This window comes from Equus asinus, chromosome 4, assembly GCF_041296235.1.
Source record: "Equus asinus isolate D_3611 breed Donkey chromosome 4, EquAss-T2T_v2, whole genome shotgun sequence".
NCBI classification, from domain to species: Eukaryota; Metazoa; Chordata; class Mammalia; order Perissodactyla; family Equidae; genus Equus; species Equus asinus.
The window spans coordinates 74,732,422-74,750,916 of record NC_091793.1 but is presented as its reverse complement, the minus strand read 5'-3'; the positions used below and the strand labels follow the sequence as shown (position 1 = coordinate 74,750,916).

The window sequence follows — 18,495 nt, the reverse complement described above, 5'->3', positions numbered from 1 at the left end:
TCACAGAGCTATACACCGCAAGGATACGAAGAAAAAAGGAAGGAGATCTTGCACTACTTAGACAAAGCAAATTCTTGGTGCTCATGGATTTAAACATGAAGTCTTTTCCACTATTCATAAGTGAACCCTGAGATATATGAAAAGAGATAACTGGCAATTTTACTGGGGCATAAATATTAGTGCTGTACACTGACAAGTAGGTGCATAAAAAGCTACTTAACAAATGAGTAAAATAAAAATCAGCACAAATCACTGCCTTTCTCTCCCTACTTCAGCCAGCTGCAGTGCACCATGTCTTTGCTGCATTTATTTCTTGTTGTCAATAATATTCAAGGGATCAGTAAAAATAGTTTGTGAACAGTGCTTTTCCAACATAAATGCAAACAAATACATAAATGATAGCCTATCATTAGAGACAAAGATATCAGTGAAAAAATGAAAATATCTAAGAAAGTAATCATTCCAAAGAAATGGAAACTCTAGATACATTTAAAAAGTACATATAGCGAAATCTTGTCACATGCTACAGCATGGATGAGCCTTGAGGACATTGTGCTCAATGAAGTAAACCAGTACAGAGAAAGATATACTGTGTGATTCTGCTTATGTGAGGTGTCTAGAGTGGTCAAGTTTCATGGAAACAGTAGAATGGTGGTTGCTAGGGCCCAGGGCAGGGGGAAAGAAGCTGTTTAATGAATACAGAATTTCAGTCACAAGATGAAAAAGTTCTAAAGATGAGTTTCACCACAATGTGAACACACTTGATGCTACTGAAATGTGCACTTAAACGTGGTTAAGATAGTCAATTTTATGTTACATATCTTTTACCACAAGAAAAGTGCATATAGAGGAGAGTAATTTTGCTCCTTACTGGTCCTGAAATATGTAACAATGCACAAAGGACTCAGGGCTTTTGTATTTCTGCACTCTATCTACCGTACACATAAGTAGGAAAAAAGGACCACATGAGTTATACATATATTCATTACTGTGGAAATTGAGAGAAGATTCACAAGGTTGTAAAAAGCCTCATGGAGAAAGTGGAGCATGAACTGGATGGTGAAAATCATTCAGCAAAGTAGAGGGCAAGGAGAGTGGTCTCATGTAAATGCAGTTTCTGAAGGAGAGCATGTTTGGAGAACTTGAAATAAAGTGACTATAATTAAGGCTCACATAAGGGGATGATAGGCAACAAGACCAAGAGGAAGAGTGGACAGAGATCTTAAAGCGTCCTCCACATTAACTAGGAAATTTGGATGTTAGCCCAAAAAATATGGGAAAATAAAACTCTAGGCCTCAGACTTAGAAGTTCAAAATCTCATGCTTATCATTGTATTGGGGGCTGATAAGCCTCAGGGCAACTGATGCTGGCAGTCTAAATATACAACAGACTGACACAGGATATAAACAAATGAAAACATAAATGAATTTAAGTGGAAAAAAATATTCTATTGCAATTGAACAAATATGCATACACATGAGTGAATTATAAATTAGAATGTGGCTTTCTCAGTATACAAGGGAATGCTATTAGCTTTAAGGCTGAATACATCTTGCAATTTTTTTTCTTGGAATGTTTTATTTCAGTATCAAATTGGATTCTGCTAAACTTTAAAATGGGCTGGGGAGTAATGCTCTTGCATTTTCTATTGTCTGAAAAGCTTCTTTAGAATTGGAATTAGCTTGCAAAGGTATCTGGAGCTCTTGCTTTCTTTGTTGGAGAAATTTTAGTTCAAGTTTAAATTTATTTAACCAATACAGGACTATTAAGTTTTTCCACTTCTTCGGGAGTCGGTTTGACTACTTCAAAAAGGGTTTGTTCCATTTCATATATTTTTCAAGAATATTTGAATTGCTTCACTAGTGGTGGTAATGTCCCATTTTGACTCCCAGTTTGGCTTCTTGGTGCCTTCCTGCTTTGGCTGGGCACTCTCTTGCCCTTGGTCGCATGGATGCTCTCTCTTGATTGCTCTTGCTCGTGTTCTCCCTGCTTGTCTTCCTTCCAGCCCTCCATCCGTCTCTCTTTTTTAATGAACCATATTTTGGCTTAGTTCTTCTCTGTTCATCTTTGTTTCCTATTTCACTAATTTCTACTTTTGCCATTATTTTTTTCTTCTACTTTTTAAGTTTGTGTTATTCTTAAATTATTAAGTTGAACGTCTAGTTTATTAATCTTTAGCATTCTTCCTTTCAAATGTAAGCATTTGAGTTATAAAATCTCTTTGCAACACTCCTTAGGTACTTCCCATTTGTACTTATATGTAGTACTTTTTAAAAACTTAATATTTGTATTTCTCGATTTCTAGGATAAGTCTATGCCCTCTAATTTATTTTTATTCAAAATTAAATTAAAAAATTGTGAATACTTTTCTGTTATTGCCTTTGATTATAATAGAACTGTGGTCAAAGAATTGGCCACAGAAATCCTTTGAATTGCATAAGAGAAATCCTTTGAAATATTGACTGATTTATGACTGAGGAAGGACATACTTTATAAAATATTCATATGTGCTGAAAAGGTTGTGTTACATACATGTTCAGTTAATCGAACAGTCCATCATGATGTTTAAATAAGAAACTTACTCAATGATTTATTTTGTCTCTAATTTCCAAGAGAGGCAGGTTACAATATCCCATTATAATGGTGAATTATTCAATCTCTCGTCGTTAGGTTAATGTTTGCTGTGTATATTTTAAAGCTACTTATTTTTAGTCTTTCCAAGTTCAGAATTATTATATCTTCTGGGTGAACTGAATCCTTTTGCTTTGCACTGACTCAGTTTATCTCTATTAAATTTTTGCATTAAAGATGACTTTTTTATTATTACAATTGCAGCATCAGCATTCTTTTCACTAGTGCACACTTGTTTTTCACTGTTTCATCTTACTATTCAAATCTTGTCCTCATGATTTAGGTACGCCCTTTTAAAAGACAGAAAGATGAATATTTTTAATTTTTCTACCAATTTGTGTATTCTAATTGAAGACTGTAGCCGTTTATACCAACTGTGATTACTGCTGCATTTAAATGTTCATTATTTGTGACTTCTATCTTATTTTTTCTATTTTTCCTCCTTTCTTCCATTCATTTTGATTGAATTATTTTGTTTTCTTTCTCTTCCTTCCTTTTTCCAAAACATTTTTCGTTTTATTCATGTATATTTCAGAATAGTATTTCATTGTATGGCTATAAAATAATTGTTTATCCATTCACCTAGTGTTGAACATTTTTGTAGTTTCTAATTTTTGCCAATTAGGGATAAAGTTGGTATAAACATTTGTGTGCAAGTTTTTGAGTAGACATATATTTTTGTTTTTCTTTGGTAAAAATCTAGGAGTAAAATTGTTGGATTGTATGGTAAATCCATGTTTACTTTTACAAGGAATTGCCAAACTTTTTTCAAAGTAGTTGTATCATTTTATTTTACCAACAGCATATGTGAGACTTCCAGGCACTCTATATCCTCACTAAGACTTAGTATTACCAGTTTTTTAACTTAAATTATTCCAGTGGGTGAATAGAGGTATTCCTTTCATTTTCATTTTCAGTTCACTGATGTTTAACAATATTGAGCATCTTTTCATGAGTTTATTGCCATTTATATATATATATATATATATATATATATATATATATAGTTTAACATAGCTGATTTATTGACCATTTAGATTGTGCAACAGACACTTTCACATTAAGACTTATGAAATCACAGGAAGTATAACTACAAAACTATTCCTCCTTTTTTCATTTCTAAAATTGAGATAAGTTAAAAAACAGTAAATCACCCTTGTATTATATCTTGAAATGAGAGAGAAGTTCTTCCATCTTGTTCTTTTTCAGAGTTCTTTTATCTCATCTGGGTGCATTGTGTTTCTTTATAGATTTTAGAATCATGTTTTGTAATTTCAACAAAATAGCCCGTAGGGGTTTCCATGGGAATTGTACCCAACCTGTAGATCATCTAGGGAGAACTGACATCTCAGAAACACTGAATCTTTCACATTTATTATTTATTTTAAGATATTTTTCTTTGGTGTTCTGTAGTTTATCCAATATGTGTATAGTTAGGGATATCTTTTATTCATCATATTTGGGTTTTGATGGGTTGTCTGAATCTGTGGTTTATTGTCTTCCATCAAAAGTGGAATCTTATCTATGAGACTTCTTTTAGGTTCATCTTACATTTGCATTTTTGTATTGTGTTTTGTTTTTCTTTTCATCACACCTGTGTGGTAAATTGGATCTGCAAACCCCAGTGTAGACTTATGGCTGAAAGTTTTAGTCCAGATTAATTTTTTTTTAAATAGCTCAGTAAAAGTTCATGACAGGAAGGGCAAACAAAAAAGCAAAAACATTTTCACCAATCCTTTTTGTGCAGCATGCTTATTTCTTGTCATTTTTAGACAATCCTTTAGGGGTCTAGTCTTATGCAGACTTTTTTTAGACGCATTGTGTGGAATCTATGCATTTTGTGTACCCCATCCACTAAAGATACCATCATAGCAGAAAGTCAGAATCACTTGCATTTGGAGAAAACTCCAGCTTTATGCTTGTCTGCCTCTCTGGTTTCCAGTTTTCAGTTTGTATCTGGCCTCTCGGGATTCATTACTTTTGTACCCATTCAAGATTGCATTTAAAATTATTTTTAGTTGCTGTTTTAGTGGTTCTCCGACTCTCTCTTTTTTTTTAGCCACCACTTTGTATTTACTTTTTGTTTTTGCTTAGTTTTGTTTTGCTCTCAGTGGAGGAGTGAGTTATCAGTTTCATGAAATGCTAGGAATGGACTCGCCGCACATGTTTTTTACCACCAATGAGGCTAAAGCAGAGCCACCGTGTCAGATTCCAGGCTGAGTTAGAATTCAGAGTGAAAAGTGGTATGATTCATTTGAGATAGTCCCTCTGGGAAAAGCAGGATGAATGGAAGCACTAGGGCCAGGAATTTCCCATCTCTCATCAACTTCTTTTCTTTATATTCATCAATATTTGATTGAATTTCTGGTTCCTGCTTTTTCTCCTTTTGGTCTAAAATCCATCCTGTTTTATGGTTGACATATCTATATATGCAGCTACCTCTGCATCTACATCTGTCCAGCTAGCTAATTTCATCCATTATAATTGACTTTACCAGCAGAAACTAAATTTACTTAGAAGTCCTGAGGTACATTTCACTGTGGGTGTTCATAAAGCTGAAACAGTGAACTCCAAGAAATTGGCTGATATTTTTTGTGCTGTGTGTTATTTGTTCTAGCTTAATCTTTCAGAGTTTGGAGAGCAATTCTAATCTATGCTCTCAGACCATGTAAGCTGATTCAGGAACAGACTGATAGGATTTCTAAGAATGGTCTGTGTCAAATAATATATATTTTTATACAATACTCCTCCTACTTTCTACCTATTGAAATGATGGGCCTGTAAACACAGGAAAGCACTGATTAAATGAATGCATAACCTTTCAAAACTATCACATGGATACTAGAGGAAAATAGAGGAGATAAACTTCAGCCAGCATAGAAGATAACTTTTGCCTTTTTATATCCAATTTCATTTCAATATTTCACAGATATTTTATGGGTAAACAAGATTTTTTTAAAAATAAGATAAATTCATTAAAAGTTTATAAGTAATGCTGAAATGTTTTCTAAATGGAAATGACATAACAGTTATAATGAATGAAAAAAGCTGACCAATGAGAAACCAATGAAATGACAGCACAATTGAAACACAGCAGCCTATACTAACTATTGACTTTTTCATTTAAATCAAAAATATCCTCTAATTGACTACAGAGTCAATATGATGACCCCTAGTTTGTGGCATGTTCCTGATAGATAGATGAGAGTTGTTTTGAAAATTAAAATCACCGTCTTTACGTCTAGCTAGAACTTACATCTCATTTCTACCCTCTTCTGGAATATATTTTCCAAGAACCTTTTCATGATCTACTCTTACATTCAGTGACTAAATATGAAGTGGTAGAGAGGAAGGTGAGCAATTAAAATTTAATTTATTCTAATTCCTGCCGGTGTTGATTTTCCTTTAAAAATAGAAGTTATTTCTCTGAAATCAAATTAAAGCAGCATTTTGGATCAGGTTTTTAAAGCCTGTAGAGAATTTTACTCAACAGCTTTCACCATCATTAAGTCTTAAAGAGTATTTAGCTTCATTAATCCAAAATTTTCATATCTAAAAAAATAGTAAAATACAACTCCTGCGCAGCAGCAATGATTTACAGCCCTAGTTTCACTTTAGAATCACGTGGATTGCTCCACAGTCCATTCTCCACAGATTGAATTTTTTGTGAGGGCATTGATACATTTTTGCAGCTCCATTGGTCTAGGGAATGCTGGCAGAAGCTAGGAAGATGTTTTGGTAGGTATCTTTATTATACTATTATGCTAGGAAAACTTGCTATTTAAAATGTGGACTAGCAGTATAGGCATCCCCTGGGAGTTTGTTAAAACTACACAATCTTTTAACCCACCCCAGATCTACTGAATTAGAATATGCATTTTAACAAGATTCCCAAGTGGTTTGAATGAACTTCGAGTTGAGATGCACTGTTTTAGGATCTGCCCCTCTTTTGGACCATTCTTCTTATTTCCTGGAGATAATCAGACTCTGAGAATCATGTGAAATTGAGTTAAAAAACATTTTACCATTGGGGCCAGCCCAGTGGCACAGCGGTTAAGCGCACACATTCCACTTCCATGGCCCGGCATTCACCAATTCGGATCCCAGGTGCGGACATGCCACCACTTGGCAAGCCATGTGGTGGCAGGAGTCCCACATATAAAGTAGAGGAAGATAGGCATGGATGTTAGCTCAGGGCCAGTCTTCTTCAGCAAAAAGAGGAGGATTGGCAGCAGTTAGCTCAGGGCTAATCTTCCTAAAAACAATCAAAAAAAAATTACCATTAATACCTATTTATTAATTTATGTTATTCAAATGTGATGTACAGTTGTTCCAAGGATTAGAATACTCAAGTATTCTCTCAGTAGTCAGTTTATGTATATAAACAAATCATAGTCAGTTGAAAATTTGCTTGGCCAATGTGGAATTAGAACCAGAAAAGTTATCAACCAAGATGTACATCAATCAAGATGCATTTCTCACTATGGGAAGAGTATTGGCCCATGGGAACTACTTGAAACCTCTTGGCTGCAACACCCTGATCTCATCTGCATACAGAGAACTAAAAACAATACACTGGAAAGGCTCCCTCTAGGGACAGAACTTTCAAGGGCATTCCACACTTTTGCTCTATAATATTTATTTACTTGCTTTGCATGATTCATACTACCATTTCATACTTCTGAAGGGAAGCAGAATACGCCACCCCAGATATGTGACTTTGACATAAGGGTTATTTTGAGCTGATTATTTTAAGAAAGACCAGACACAGGAGAAGCTTTGAAAACATAGAAGTTACCCTTTTGTAAAGGATGTTTACATTCATGAAAGAAATCTCCATTTGTCTCCCCCTCTCTGTACCAAGAAGAGAAGGATGACTCTAAATCATAAGAAACTCATCAGTGGAGAAGGCGCTGACTTCAATCTTCATAACAAGCCTTACCCTTGTTTATTGTTCTTTTCCTGGCAACCTCTCATAACTGCCCTTCCTCCAATATCTTTCTTTTGTCTTTGACTAAAGATGGTATTTAGATGGTGGCTTGGGCCATTTCAGGGTATTATTCAGTTCCCCTGGGTATCTTCCATGTGTACGTGAGGCATACATGTTAATAAACTTCCGTTTATCTTTCTCTTGTCAGTCTGTCTTTTGTTACAAAACATCTCAGCCAAGAACCCAGACGGTAGAAGGAAATTATTTTCCCTCCTTTCCACTCCTTTATTTAGATGTGTTAACAAATTTAAGCCTGTTACTTTCAAATTTTGCTGATCTAAGGCTATTTTTGTCTCTCCCAAAGAGACTGAGCAAAGGTACTCCGTGGTGGCTTAACTATGAAGGATAATTGTCTTTCCCTCAGTTCCTCATTGTTGGAGAAGCTTTGTTCAATCTTCTGGAAACTAGCCAAATATTCCAGGACAAAATAGACATATGTAGGTAAGGAAAAATAGTTTCCCCTTTTCCCTTCTGAGTTCTTGCTTGAGACTCCCTGTAATAGACAGATTGATGAGAAAAAAACAACAAAAGTTTATTGACCTGTATATCTCATGTCTACATGAGAGAAACCAGGGAAACTGAGTAACTCTTTGAGGTGGCTTAGAATTCAAGCTTAAATTCCATTTTAATAGGAAAAGGGGAGAAAGATGTAGGCTTTTTAGGAGAGAGTAAATGATTGTTAGGAAAGATGAATGGGACCTTGGAAGAATAGATGGGAGATACAATTTGTGACAAAGTTTGTCCGTGTGTGGTGTTGGCCTCTACTCTCCTCTCCTGTGACAAGAGTCAATCTTTCCTGGTTGGTGATCCCCTGGGGAGGGCATCTGTGACAACTGAGTTCATTTTGGAAGATTTGTCTTTAGACAAATAAGGGGAATTCAGAGAAAGCTTCTTTCTGCATTTGCTGTTTTTCAAGTTCCTACAGCTCAAACTAATCAATATGCCAAAGTGGCATATTTTGGGATGGCGTATTCTGCTGCTCTTCACATATGTTCTCTCAGCCACTTCAGTGATGTCTGACTGCATTTTGGACTTTCATGTACCATTTTTTAAATGATGCTTCAAATAAGCATAAGTGAAATGTTTCTATTTCTCATCTCAAGAAGTTAGTGAGAATAACAGATTTCTATAGCACTGAACAACACTAGAATCATCTGGAAATCTTTCAAAAGTAGACCTCATCATGAATCAATTGCATGAGAATGTCTGGGGCCAAGGCCTGAGTGTTAATATTTTTTAATAATTTTCAGGATACTACGATGTCCAGCAAGATGAAGAACACAGCTAAAAATTAATTTCTAAAATGAATGGATAATTCATCAGGTCATTCCCGGAGCCTAGTATCACTATAACTGTTAAAATTTCCTCTGGAAGTTTTCTGGTCAGCTCATGGGCTTCAAAAGAAAACTGATGCTTTGATTTATTTTTTAAGAATATAATTAAACTAGTTCAAAAACATTGCAGGAGGATATTTAAAAATTAAATTTAAACAGTAATCCAACTCATCTAACTAGCAACATTGTTTATCATATCCCATTTCCTTAAAATACTTAGTTGTGTGGAATTGAAAACAGAATCCGTATTTGTGATGATAGATTTTAAGTATTTAATTCTCTTTTCCCAATTCTACATAACCATCGTAACTTAAATGTTTTATTAAATATACGTATGTGATTTGCCTAAAAAGATATATAATTTAGTAAGTGCTATATTTCCCTAGCTTCAAATTATTTGGGGCTGTTTGCAGATATACTGTATGAAATTGAAGAGCAAGTATTTGCCACGGTGATATTTAGTTAATTTTATATTTTTCTTAAGGTTGTTAAAATAGCTTGTTATATAAAACTTTAAACAACTCTTTTCAAAATTTTCATCTGTACAAAGTGATCTTAGTGTATTCTTTGCTCAAGTCTGGGACATTATGAGACATTCTGATATGTATATTACCAAACAGTGATCAAAAGCTAAAAATGTCTCCAGAAATAATTGTTACAATTATTTTTTTTTATTCTGCCAGGGATATGGTGGCTACATTGCGTCAATGATCTTAAAATCAGATGAAAAGCTTTTTAAATGTGGATCAGTGATTGCGCCCATCACAGACTTGAAGTTGTATGGTGAGCACTTCCTACAGACTGACCTAATATAACGTATTGATTTGTAGAAAAGAAAGTCCCATTGCAGAGGAGGTCCATTGAGCTCATTTATCATTTGTTATCAGAGATGCTTTCAGCTGTTTATCATCTCCCTGATTTAGTCAGTATCACTGGAGCATGACAATCAAATGTGAAACGTAGAGATTAAATAATGGAATATGCTACTCCAATAGTTTTTAGTTTATTATTAAATGTCTGTTTTCTTGGGTCACAGCCTCAGCTTTCTCTGAAAGATACCTTGGTATGCCATCTAAAGAAGAAAGCACGTACCAGGTAACTAATTTAAAAATAATGAAGAAAAAAGAGTATTTTTCTTCTAAAAATGCAGTCAAAATGCAAATATAGGTAGATCTATATACACAGATTCTTCTGTTTTCCTTTATAGGCATCCAGTGTGCTACATAATATTCATGGCTTAAAAGAAGAAAATATATTAATAATTCATGGGACTGCCGACAGTAAGTAGTATATTTGCTGCTACAGATTGATAGGGTCTAACCTTGAACAAAAGGGTACGTTCAAGGACTTGCTTACTGGGGGCCCTATAAACCTGCTGAGGAAGAGAGCAAAGAAGAGTGACACAAAGAGTCCAATGCCTGATGGGAAGTGGGAAGAAGGAAGTCAGGACTAAGAGGAGAGAAAGTTATGGGCCTAGCTGGCAGCACTGCCCAATAAAATTTTCTGGGATGATGGAAATGTTCTACCTGTGTCGTTAAACACAGTAGTCACTAGCCACATGTGGCTCTTAACCACTTGAAATGTGTTTAGTATGACTGAGAAACTGAATTTTTTATCTCATTTAATTTTAATTAATTTAAATTTAAATAACCAGATGTGGCTAGTGACTGCTACAACAATGTCATCAAGCCTACCTCAAATGCAAAATAACTCAGGAAACAATAGGATAGCAGAAAGTGCCATCACCGAGATGACATTCTGGTGAGATGGCCCACTTAAGTTAAAACAAAACTTTAGAAAAACCACTTTCATATCACCTCTCATTTTTTCATCACTTTACACATTGGAGGTGGATATGATTGATATTACTAGTAATAAATAATATCATTTTATATTCACGTGAAGTGTTCAGGGCTCAAAGAATTTATATTTTTTTATTATTCTGTATGAAACTTTGTAACAAGGCTGAGTATTTATAGCCTCATTCACAGATGACAAAAATCAATTTCAAAGCCAAAACTGATTTATCCAAGGCTACCTGACAAGTGAGCAAAGAGAGTCAAAGCCTTGAATAAATATTTCCTACATCTTGAACTTGTTTTTGTTGGTCCACCCCTCCCTGCCTCAGTATTTTTACCCCATTTTACAAAGACTATAACTAAAGAAGTCTTACAGCAAAGATCATACCAGGTTTTGAATTTAACTTTTGAGCATGTGAGGCCATAGTTAAATGAGAGCTCAGATCAATGCTGATATATAGGTAAATGGGGAGAAGACACAAATCTCCCTTAGGTGGAATTCCCAATAATTTATGTAGATACTCTCCCACTAGGAGGAAAAGCTTACCTCTCCTCCCTCCCCCAGTAGAGGGGGTTATACTTAGTGATTTGCTCCAAAAGTGTACTGTAGGGAAAGGGGGAGAAAGAGTAACTTCATAGCAGAGAAATTTGACAAATACCATCTCAGCCAGGGGCTCCAGGTCAACATCAGCAGTGACAAGTCACGTTGATAGGATGTACCCTTGATATGATTTCATGAGTGGCACACTATGTCTATGTTCTTGTCCCAGAAACCCATAACCCCAGTCTAACCATGAGAAAAAACATCAGACAAACCCTACGGAGGAACATTCTACCAAACACCTGACCAGTACTTCTCAGAACTGTCAAGGTCATCAAAAACAAAGAAAGTCTGAAAAGTTCTCATAGACCCAAAGAAGATAAGGAGACATGATGTCTAAATGTTTCTTTGTTGTTGGGACCAGCCCTGATGGCCTAGTGGTTAAAGTTCCGCGTGCTCTGCTTTGGTGGCCTGGGTTCAGGTCCTGGGCGCAGAGTCACACCATTCGTCTGTCAGTAGCCATGCAGTGGTGGTGGCTCACGTAGAAGAACTACAGGGCCTTACAACTAGAATATACAACTATGTACCTGGGCTTTGGGGAGAAAAAAAAAAGAGAAACGTTGGTAACAGATGTTAACTCAGGGCCAATCTTTCCTGGAGGGGGGGCGGGTAAAAAAAAGGTAAATGTTGCTTAGTTGTAACCAATCTACCATAATAATGTAACAAGAGGGAAAACTAGGCAAGGGATATACAGGAATTCTCTGTACTGTCTTTGCAACTTTTCTGAAAATCTAAAACTATTATAAAATTTTTAAAACGACTTAGATTATATAATACCTGTGTAGGGTGCAACATGATGAAAGAGCATAAACATTTTAAAACAATATTGAAATTTTGTTCTAAGGTATGAAGAGCTTACGTATATATTAACAGTGATAACATTGAGTAGCAGTTATTAAGTACTGATTATATGTCAGAAAATGTGCCAAAAGCTTTTAATAGTATAGCATCTGTTTTTCACAAAAATACTATGCAGTAGGTATTATTGCTCTTCTTATTTAGCAGATTGGGAAAATAAATATGGAATTTGTACAACTTTCTGAAAATCACAAAGTTATTGTTTTGTAGAAAGGGGATTTGAAGCCAGCATTGAGGACCTTATTCATTATGCTTTGAAGCTTCACTTGTGGGAATAAATTATATTCAAGGTTAAATTATTTTACGTCTTGCCATGACCCTAGAATATATTCATGTTATTCAAATTTCTCTGTCAGTACATTGCAGCTATTAAGGTAAATCATGTTATACCTATCTGACTCTCAGTCGTGGGCCTGGTGCTTCCCCCACCTGATAGAGCAAGGCAGAGGTTCAGCACTGGTCACGTCAGATCAGGGGAAACACTCCTGTGTGTTTGCACATGCACACCTACACACACCACACACACACCCCACATGGGACTGGTGGATTATAGGTGCTAAATCAATGACAATATAACTATATGATTATTAATTTTATCTTCCAAAATTATCAGTAAAACAGTTCACTTTAATGTCCATGTTTAGTTTTAGGAAGGGGACAAATGGCAATTATCAACAAGTTTTGTCCCAGAAACTAAACAGAAAAAAACCCAATTGGAAAATCCATTTATTCATTTATGTTTTCAGCTGTATCCATACAGAGAAATGACAGGGTTCTTTTCAAATTTTTTTCTACAATAAACAGTTGGGTTACATAAGGGATCATTTACCTCAGTCATTGTCCCTATTAACTAGCATTTCTAGTGCTTATATTTACAAAGCAATTTGTAAAGTTGTTATTTAGAGAGGATGTGGTAATTTTGCCATTAAGTACAATAGAAGATGTTGAAAAAAATGTTGGGTGGATTTTAAAAAGATTTAGATAATCATTTGGAATCTTTTATTGTCTGCTACTTAGTAGGATTATTCAGTATTATAGAATTATCACAATGAAGAAGCTTAAGCTATTGCTAAAGCTGTCCTAGTTTTACAAAGACAGTTTTAAAAAGTTACCTTAAAAGTTATTTACAGGGGCCAGCCCTGTGGTGTAGTGGTTAAGTTCAGCATGCTCCGCTTTGGCAGCCTGGGTTCACAGGTTCAGATCCCAGGTGTAGACCTACACCACTTGTCAGCCATGCTGTGGTGGTGTCCCATATACAAAATAGAGGAAGATTGGCATAGACATTAGCTCAGGGACAATCTTCCTCAGAAAAAAAAAAAAAAAGAAAGTTATTTACAGAAATTTGAATATGCACATGGTGTAGGAATGAATAACCCAGACCATCATATGAGCAAAGTGCTGTACAAAGAGATCTGAGTGATTTGTCCAACTCCTCGTAGCTAGTTACAGCCAATGCCGTCACCCAACCCCAGTCTGCTGTGCTGCTTGTTTCAGAGTCTTGGACCTTAGGTTCAGGCAGAAGGAAGCTGGAAGGAAACAGGAGAAACCAGTAGGATCCACAATAAATATTTAGCCCTTGAATAATGAGATGTGTGCTCTATGTTCTCAATATGGGGTATTGTTTTCTAATTAAAAAACAAACAGAATGCCAAGGTCTGAGACTGGGCCCTCGTAATCCTCAGAAAAGAACAGAAAGCTGAATTGCTATATTCCTATCCAGAAAGGCATTCACCATGTTAAAATTGTTATAACGGTATAAAATATGTGAGTAATTGTAGATAAGTGATAAACAATAAAGTATACTAAACACCATCATGTACAATAAGTAGAGCCTTAGTAGTAGCTCCTGTTTCAGTGTATTTTTTAATAATGCAAATCTCAATGTTTTATTACCATTGTATTTGCTGGTTTCCTAGTTAAAGCCACTTATCAGTCTTTTAAATGCGCAATATATATAAAGTAAAATACTCAATCTCTTTGAAAAACTGATATAGAAAAGTTCTGATCCTAAGAAACGTATTTCCTTCAAATATCATCATTTAATTTTTTGCAGCAAAAGTTCATTTCCAGCATTCAGCAGAATTAATCAAACACCTAATAAAAGCTGGAGTGAATTATACTATGCAGGTAAGTCACTTTTTGAGAAGAATATGTTTTCCTAAAACATAGTGTTTTAGTTGTCAGATTTGGAACACAGCCTCTGCATTACTCCATCCTCCATGCTATTGTTTTTCACTGTGTTTTTTAGGTACTAAAGATTGTGTTCTTTTTTCCTAATTACAGAAAGAATGAGTGTATTTATCCTGGATCAGTTCATGCTTTACAAGTGAACTGCATAAACTCCTTCAAAAATGTCTTTTTCTTCTCATATTTTTGTTCATACCACTGATAATGAATTCTTTTAAAAGAATAATTTCCTATTCCCTTTCTAGTCCTTTTGTCTTTTTCTCATTTTCCATCACGCTTATCTTGAAAAGTGGGGGAAAAGAGTGATTTGAGTAAATGTTATGAGAAAAAAGAGGGCAAAATATGGTTCATATCTATGCATTCAACCACATTTAATAAATATTTATCAAGGACTTAGTTTACAGTGGTCACTATGCTAGATGAGTCAATAAGACATACTTTATACCATCAAGGAACTTTCAGTTGAGGGAGGAGTCACAGAAGGGAAAAAAGTAATTTTAATTTCTCAGCACTTGGAAGAACAAAAAACAGTTCAACATATCTAAAACACAGGAACCAGGGCTAGGATGATGAAAGATGACGATGTAGAGATAAACAGATGGTGGGTCAAACCATAAACAATGTGAAGGAGTATGGGGCTTTACTCAGAGGCAGTGAGGCACTATTTAAAAACTTTACACCCAGAAATTGATGTGACAACATTTGTATTTGTATTTTAAAAAACTCACTAAATGTCATTTATATTGGAAAGCACATTGTCAAAGTAAAAATTGTACCACACAACATTAAACAGACAAGGAAGATTTTATTCAAGTCTACTGCAATAAGGAAGAAAAACTAAACTCAACTATTTTGAAGCAAAAGTCTAGAGAGCTTTAAAGAGCTGGGGTGGAGGAACTCACAGTCCATCTGTGTTTGGTAATTGGCCTTACCAAACAGAAAAGTAAGCTTTCTTGTGTCTTTATGACAGAAGACAGTTTTACAACTTGGAGAAAGGGTCCTATTCTCCCACAGAGCCTGGGAGATGGGAGTGTGATCTCCTTCAATGATTGCATTTCAAAGAGATGGTTCCCAGGCCTTTGAGAAAGAAATTTCCTGGATTATAAAACTGGCAAGAGTCTGGAAGAAGATTCACATATATTTCAAAGGTTCAGAGAATGAATTTAGAATGCAAGTTTTCTAAGTTAAATGCTCTAAGCAAAGGGAAGTCAGGGGCCCTTAGTCAGGAAGAAACTGTCTAAAATTTAGTCAAGCTGAGGGGACTGTTAATGCCATCTTGATCAGAGTGAACATGGAAAGCTGTACTTTTTTTGGCTAGCAAATCCTAATTTAAGTACATAAAATTGTAGTTTGTCTCAAATGTTGATTATGATATGATTATTATATAAAAGAAAAGTTTAACATAAAGAACTTAAAGTTAAGTGAGATTTTGGTTAGACTTTATTTTCCAAAGTTCCCTTGGTATTGGGGCTAGAAGAATAAATTCTAAGGGACGATATTTGCTTTGATAACTTTAAATTTCCTTTGCATTCATTATCTTAGGTCTACCCGGATGAAGGTCATAACGTATCTGAGAAGAGCAAGTATCATCTCTACAGTACAATTCTCAGATTCTTCAGTGATTGTTTAAAGGAAGAAATATCTGTGTTACCACAGGAACCAGAAGAAGATGAATAATGGACCCTATTTATATAGAACTGAAGGGTATATTGAGGCTCAACGAAACCCAACCAAGAGACTGTCATACTGTAGATGCTCCAGAATTTCAAGGGCGCTGAGGGAGATGACACTGGAACAGCACACTCAGAGACAATGAACTAGAATTAGAATACAGAAGTCCAAGTCTACCGTGTTGCCAAGGGTGCAGAACCTGTTTCTTTGTGTAAGGAAGGTCAAATGGTTGGTTTCCTGGGAGAAATTAGTTTTGCATTAAAGTAGAAGTAGTGCATGTTTTCTTCTGTTACACCCTTATTTGTTCTGTAACTAGTTGCTCTCATTTTAATTTCAATGACCATCATCATCTGCATATAATGCACAACTTATCAGTACTACGTCCCTGGTCTTTGATGGCTGAGCTGCAATCTAACACCTTACTGTACCTTTACAATAAGTGCAATTCCTTCACTGTCTATTATTATGCTTAAGAAAATATTCACTTAATAAAAAACAGAGTATTTTATGTAATTTCTGTTTTTAAAAAGACATTATTAAGTGGGTCAAAGGTCTGTAGAAATATGGATTTCAGCACCTTCCAAAGTTCAGCCAGTTATCAGTAGATACAATATCTTTAAATCAACACACGAGTGTATGTCCCACAATATATATACACGTGTGCATATACAATCAATAAATCCATCTTTACATGTTATTCACGCTACAAACTTTTGGTGAGTTAGAAGAGATGCTCTTTTACAGGCTATAATGGATGCTTTGTTTAATGAGCCAAATATGAAACATTTTTTCCAATTCAAATTCTAGCTATTGCTTTCCTATAAATGTTTGGGTTGTGTTTGGTATCGTTTTTAGTGGTTCATGGTTTTCTAGTTGCAATTTAATTTTTTGAATATGATACCTTGTCATATGTAAATTAGATACTTAAATATTAAATTATAGTTTCTGATAAAGAAATTTTGTTAACAATGCAATGCCACTGAGTGCTATTTTGCTCTTTTCCCGAAGAAGGCTTTTTTTAAAACACTTGGTCCGCATTTTACTTCTCTCTCTCAATGCAGAATCAATTCTCATCTTCATTGTAAAAGCAAAGAGCTGGATTATTTCGTTTGCCAGTTCCTGTTTAGTATTCTGGGCCTGCCCAATTCATCTGTTACTGTTTAATTTAAATCTTTCTTGTGAGAATTAGAAATGAAATAGTTTTTATCCATTGGCAAAAAAGCTCACACACAGCAGCATTTACTATTTAATTTGAGTTGAAGGCACAAAATGCATTAATTCCTGTGCTGTGTTGACTAGCAGTAGTGGGCAACTGAGAGTGTAACATACACTTGACTATGTGAAGTCAATTTAAGTCATGAGAATATTAACTTGGGTGACTAAAGTCAAAGAGTATTTTCTCACTTCACTTGAGGCATCTTCCAGAAGATGTCTAGAAGTCTGTAATCAAGCATAGAAGTTCAGATAAATCTAGGCAGTAAACTGTGTCTTTAAACATTCCTCCAGACAGTGTGTATTATCATGACATCAGAACACTAGGAGAAAACTGAAAATCATCATGAAATTGCTCAGTAACCCTCCTGTTTTGTTGAAAGATCAACCCCCAAATCTGGGTATTTGGAAACATGTGAGTCATGGTTTGGATATTCTGCTTTTCTTCTGGATGCTTTGAAATTGTGTCTTCACTGCTCCGTTGGATTCAATTTAAAATGGGAAAGGCCCTCTTTTCTGAAAGACCCATTTCAGGTCTTTTTCAAGAATAGCAAACACATTTTTTTAAAAAAAAATAAGTGTAATGTTTAAAAGGAAAGTTTTGCCTATTTTATTAAGATGGAAATTTTTTTTAGGCTGATTTGAAGTCCAACTGAAGCTGTTTAATCAATATTTTAAACTTCAACCTCTAGAGTTTTTTTTATGATGCAGATAATTATGTTGTCTGAAAGATGTGGTTTTATTGAATGTCTGTTTGAGTAACATTTAAAAAGTATTTACCTTTATTGTTCATCACTTCTCTTGTTTTATTGTTATCATCAATGTTTATCTATTTTTCAATTAATTTAATACAATTTCTAATGTGAAAGACATTTGTCTGGAACCCACTTTCACCATAAAGGCTAAATAGATCTCAAATGAAGACAACTGTTTAATAAGAAGGCAGAAAATTTTCATCTCCGTGATTCTTTGAATTTTAATAATTGGGCCATTTTAGATAAAGGGAATGTTCACCAACAGAGAGACACTGATTATTAAAGGAATCACGTAAGTGGATTTTCCTCTTTATACATCTTCCCTTGGTCATAATTCCACTATTTCCCACATATTTATGCATTCTTAGAGTTTTCTAAAACTCCAGGAGCAAGCTTTCCAAAGGTTATTTCCCACTTAAAGTTAAGAAAAAAATCTCAAGGTAAACTAAAAATTCT

General features: G+C 35.0%; 1 protein-coding gene across 4 annotated transcripts in view; it reads left to right on the top strand.

Moving 5' to 3' along the window:
• DPP10 (dipeptidyl peptidase like 10) overlaps positions 1 to 18,293 on the top strand; it is a 1,237,611-nt gene extending 1,219,318 nt beyond the window's left edge. For all 4 annotated transcript variants that reach the window (XM_044769066.2, XM_070507564.1, XM_044769065.2 and 1 more), the window contains 5 exons: positions 9,640 to 9,739; positions 9,993 to 10,051; positions 10,164 to 10,236; positions 14,268 to 14,341; positions 15,944 to 18,293. In XM_044769066.2, the coding sequence (XP_044625001.2) occupies positions 9,640 to 9,739; positions 9,993 to 10,051; positions 10,164 to 10,236; positions 14,268 to 14,341; positions 15,944 to 16,078 (441 nt within the window). In that variant the 3' untranslated portion in view covers positions 16,079 to 18,293. The remainder of the gene's footprint in view (positions 1 to 9,639; positions 9,740 to 9,992; positions 10,052 to 10,163; positions 10,237 to 14,267; positions 14,342 to 15,943) is intronic.
• Positions 18,294 to 18,495: the final 202 nt, after the last annotated feature.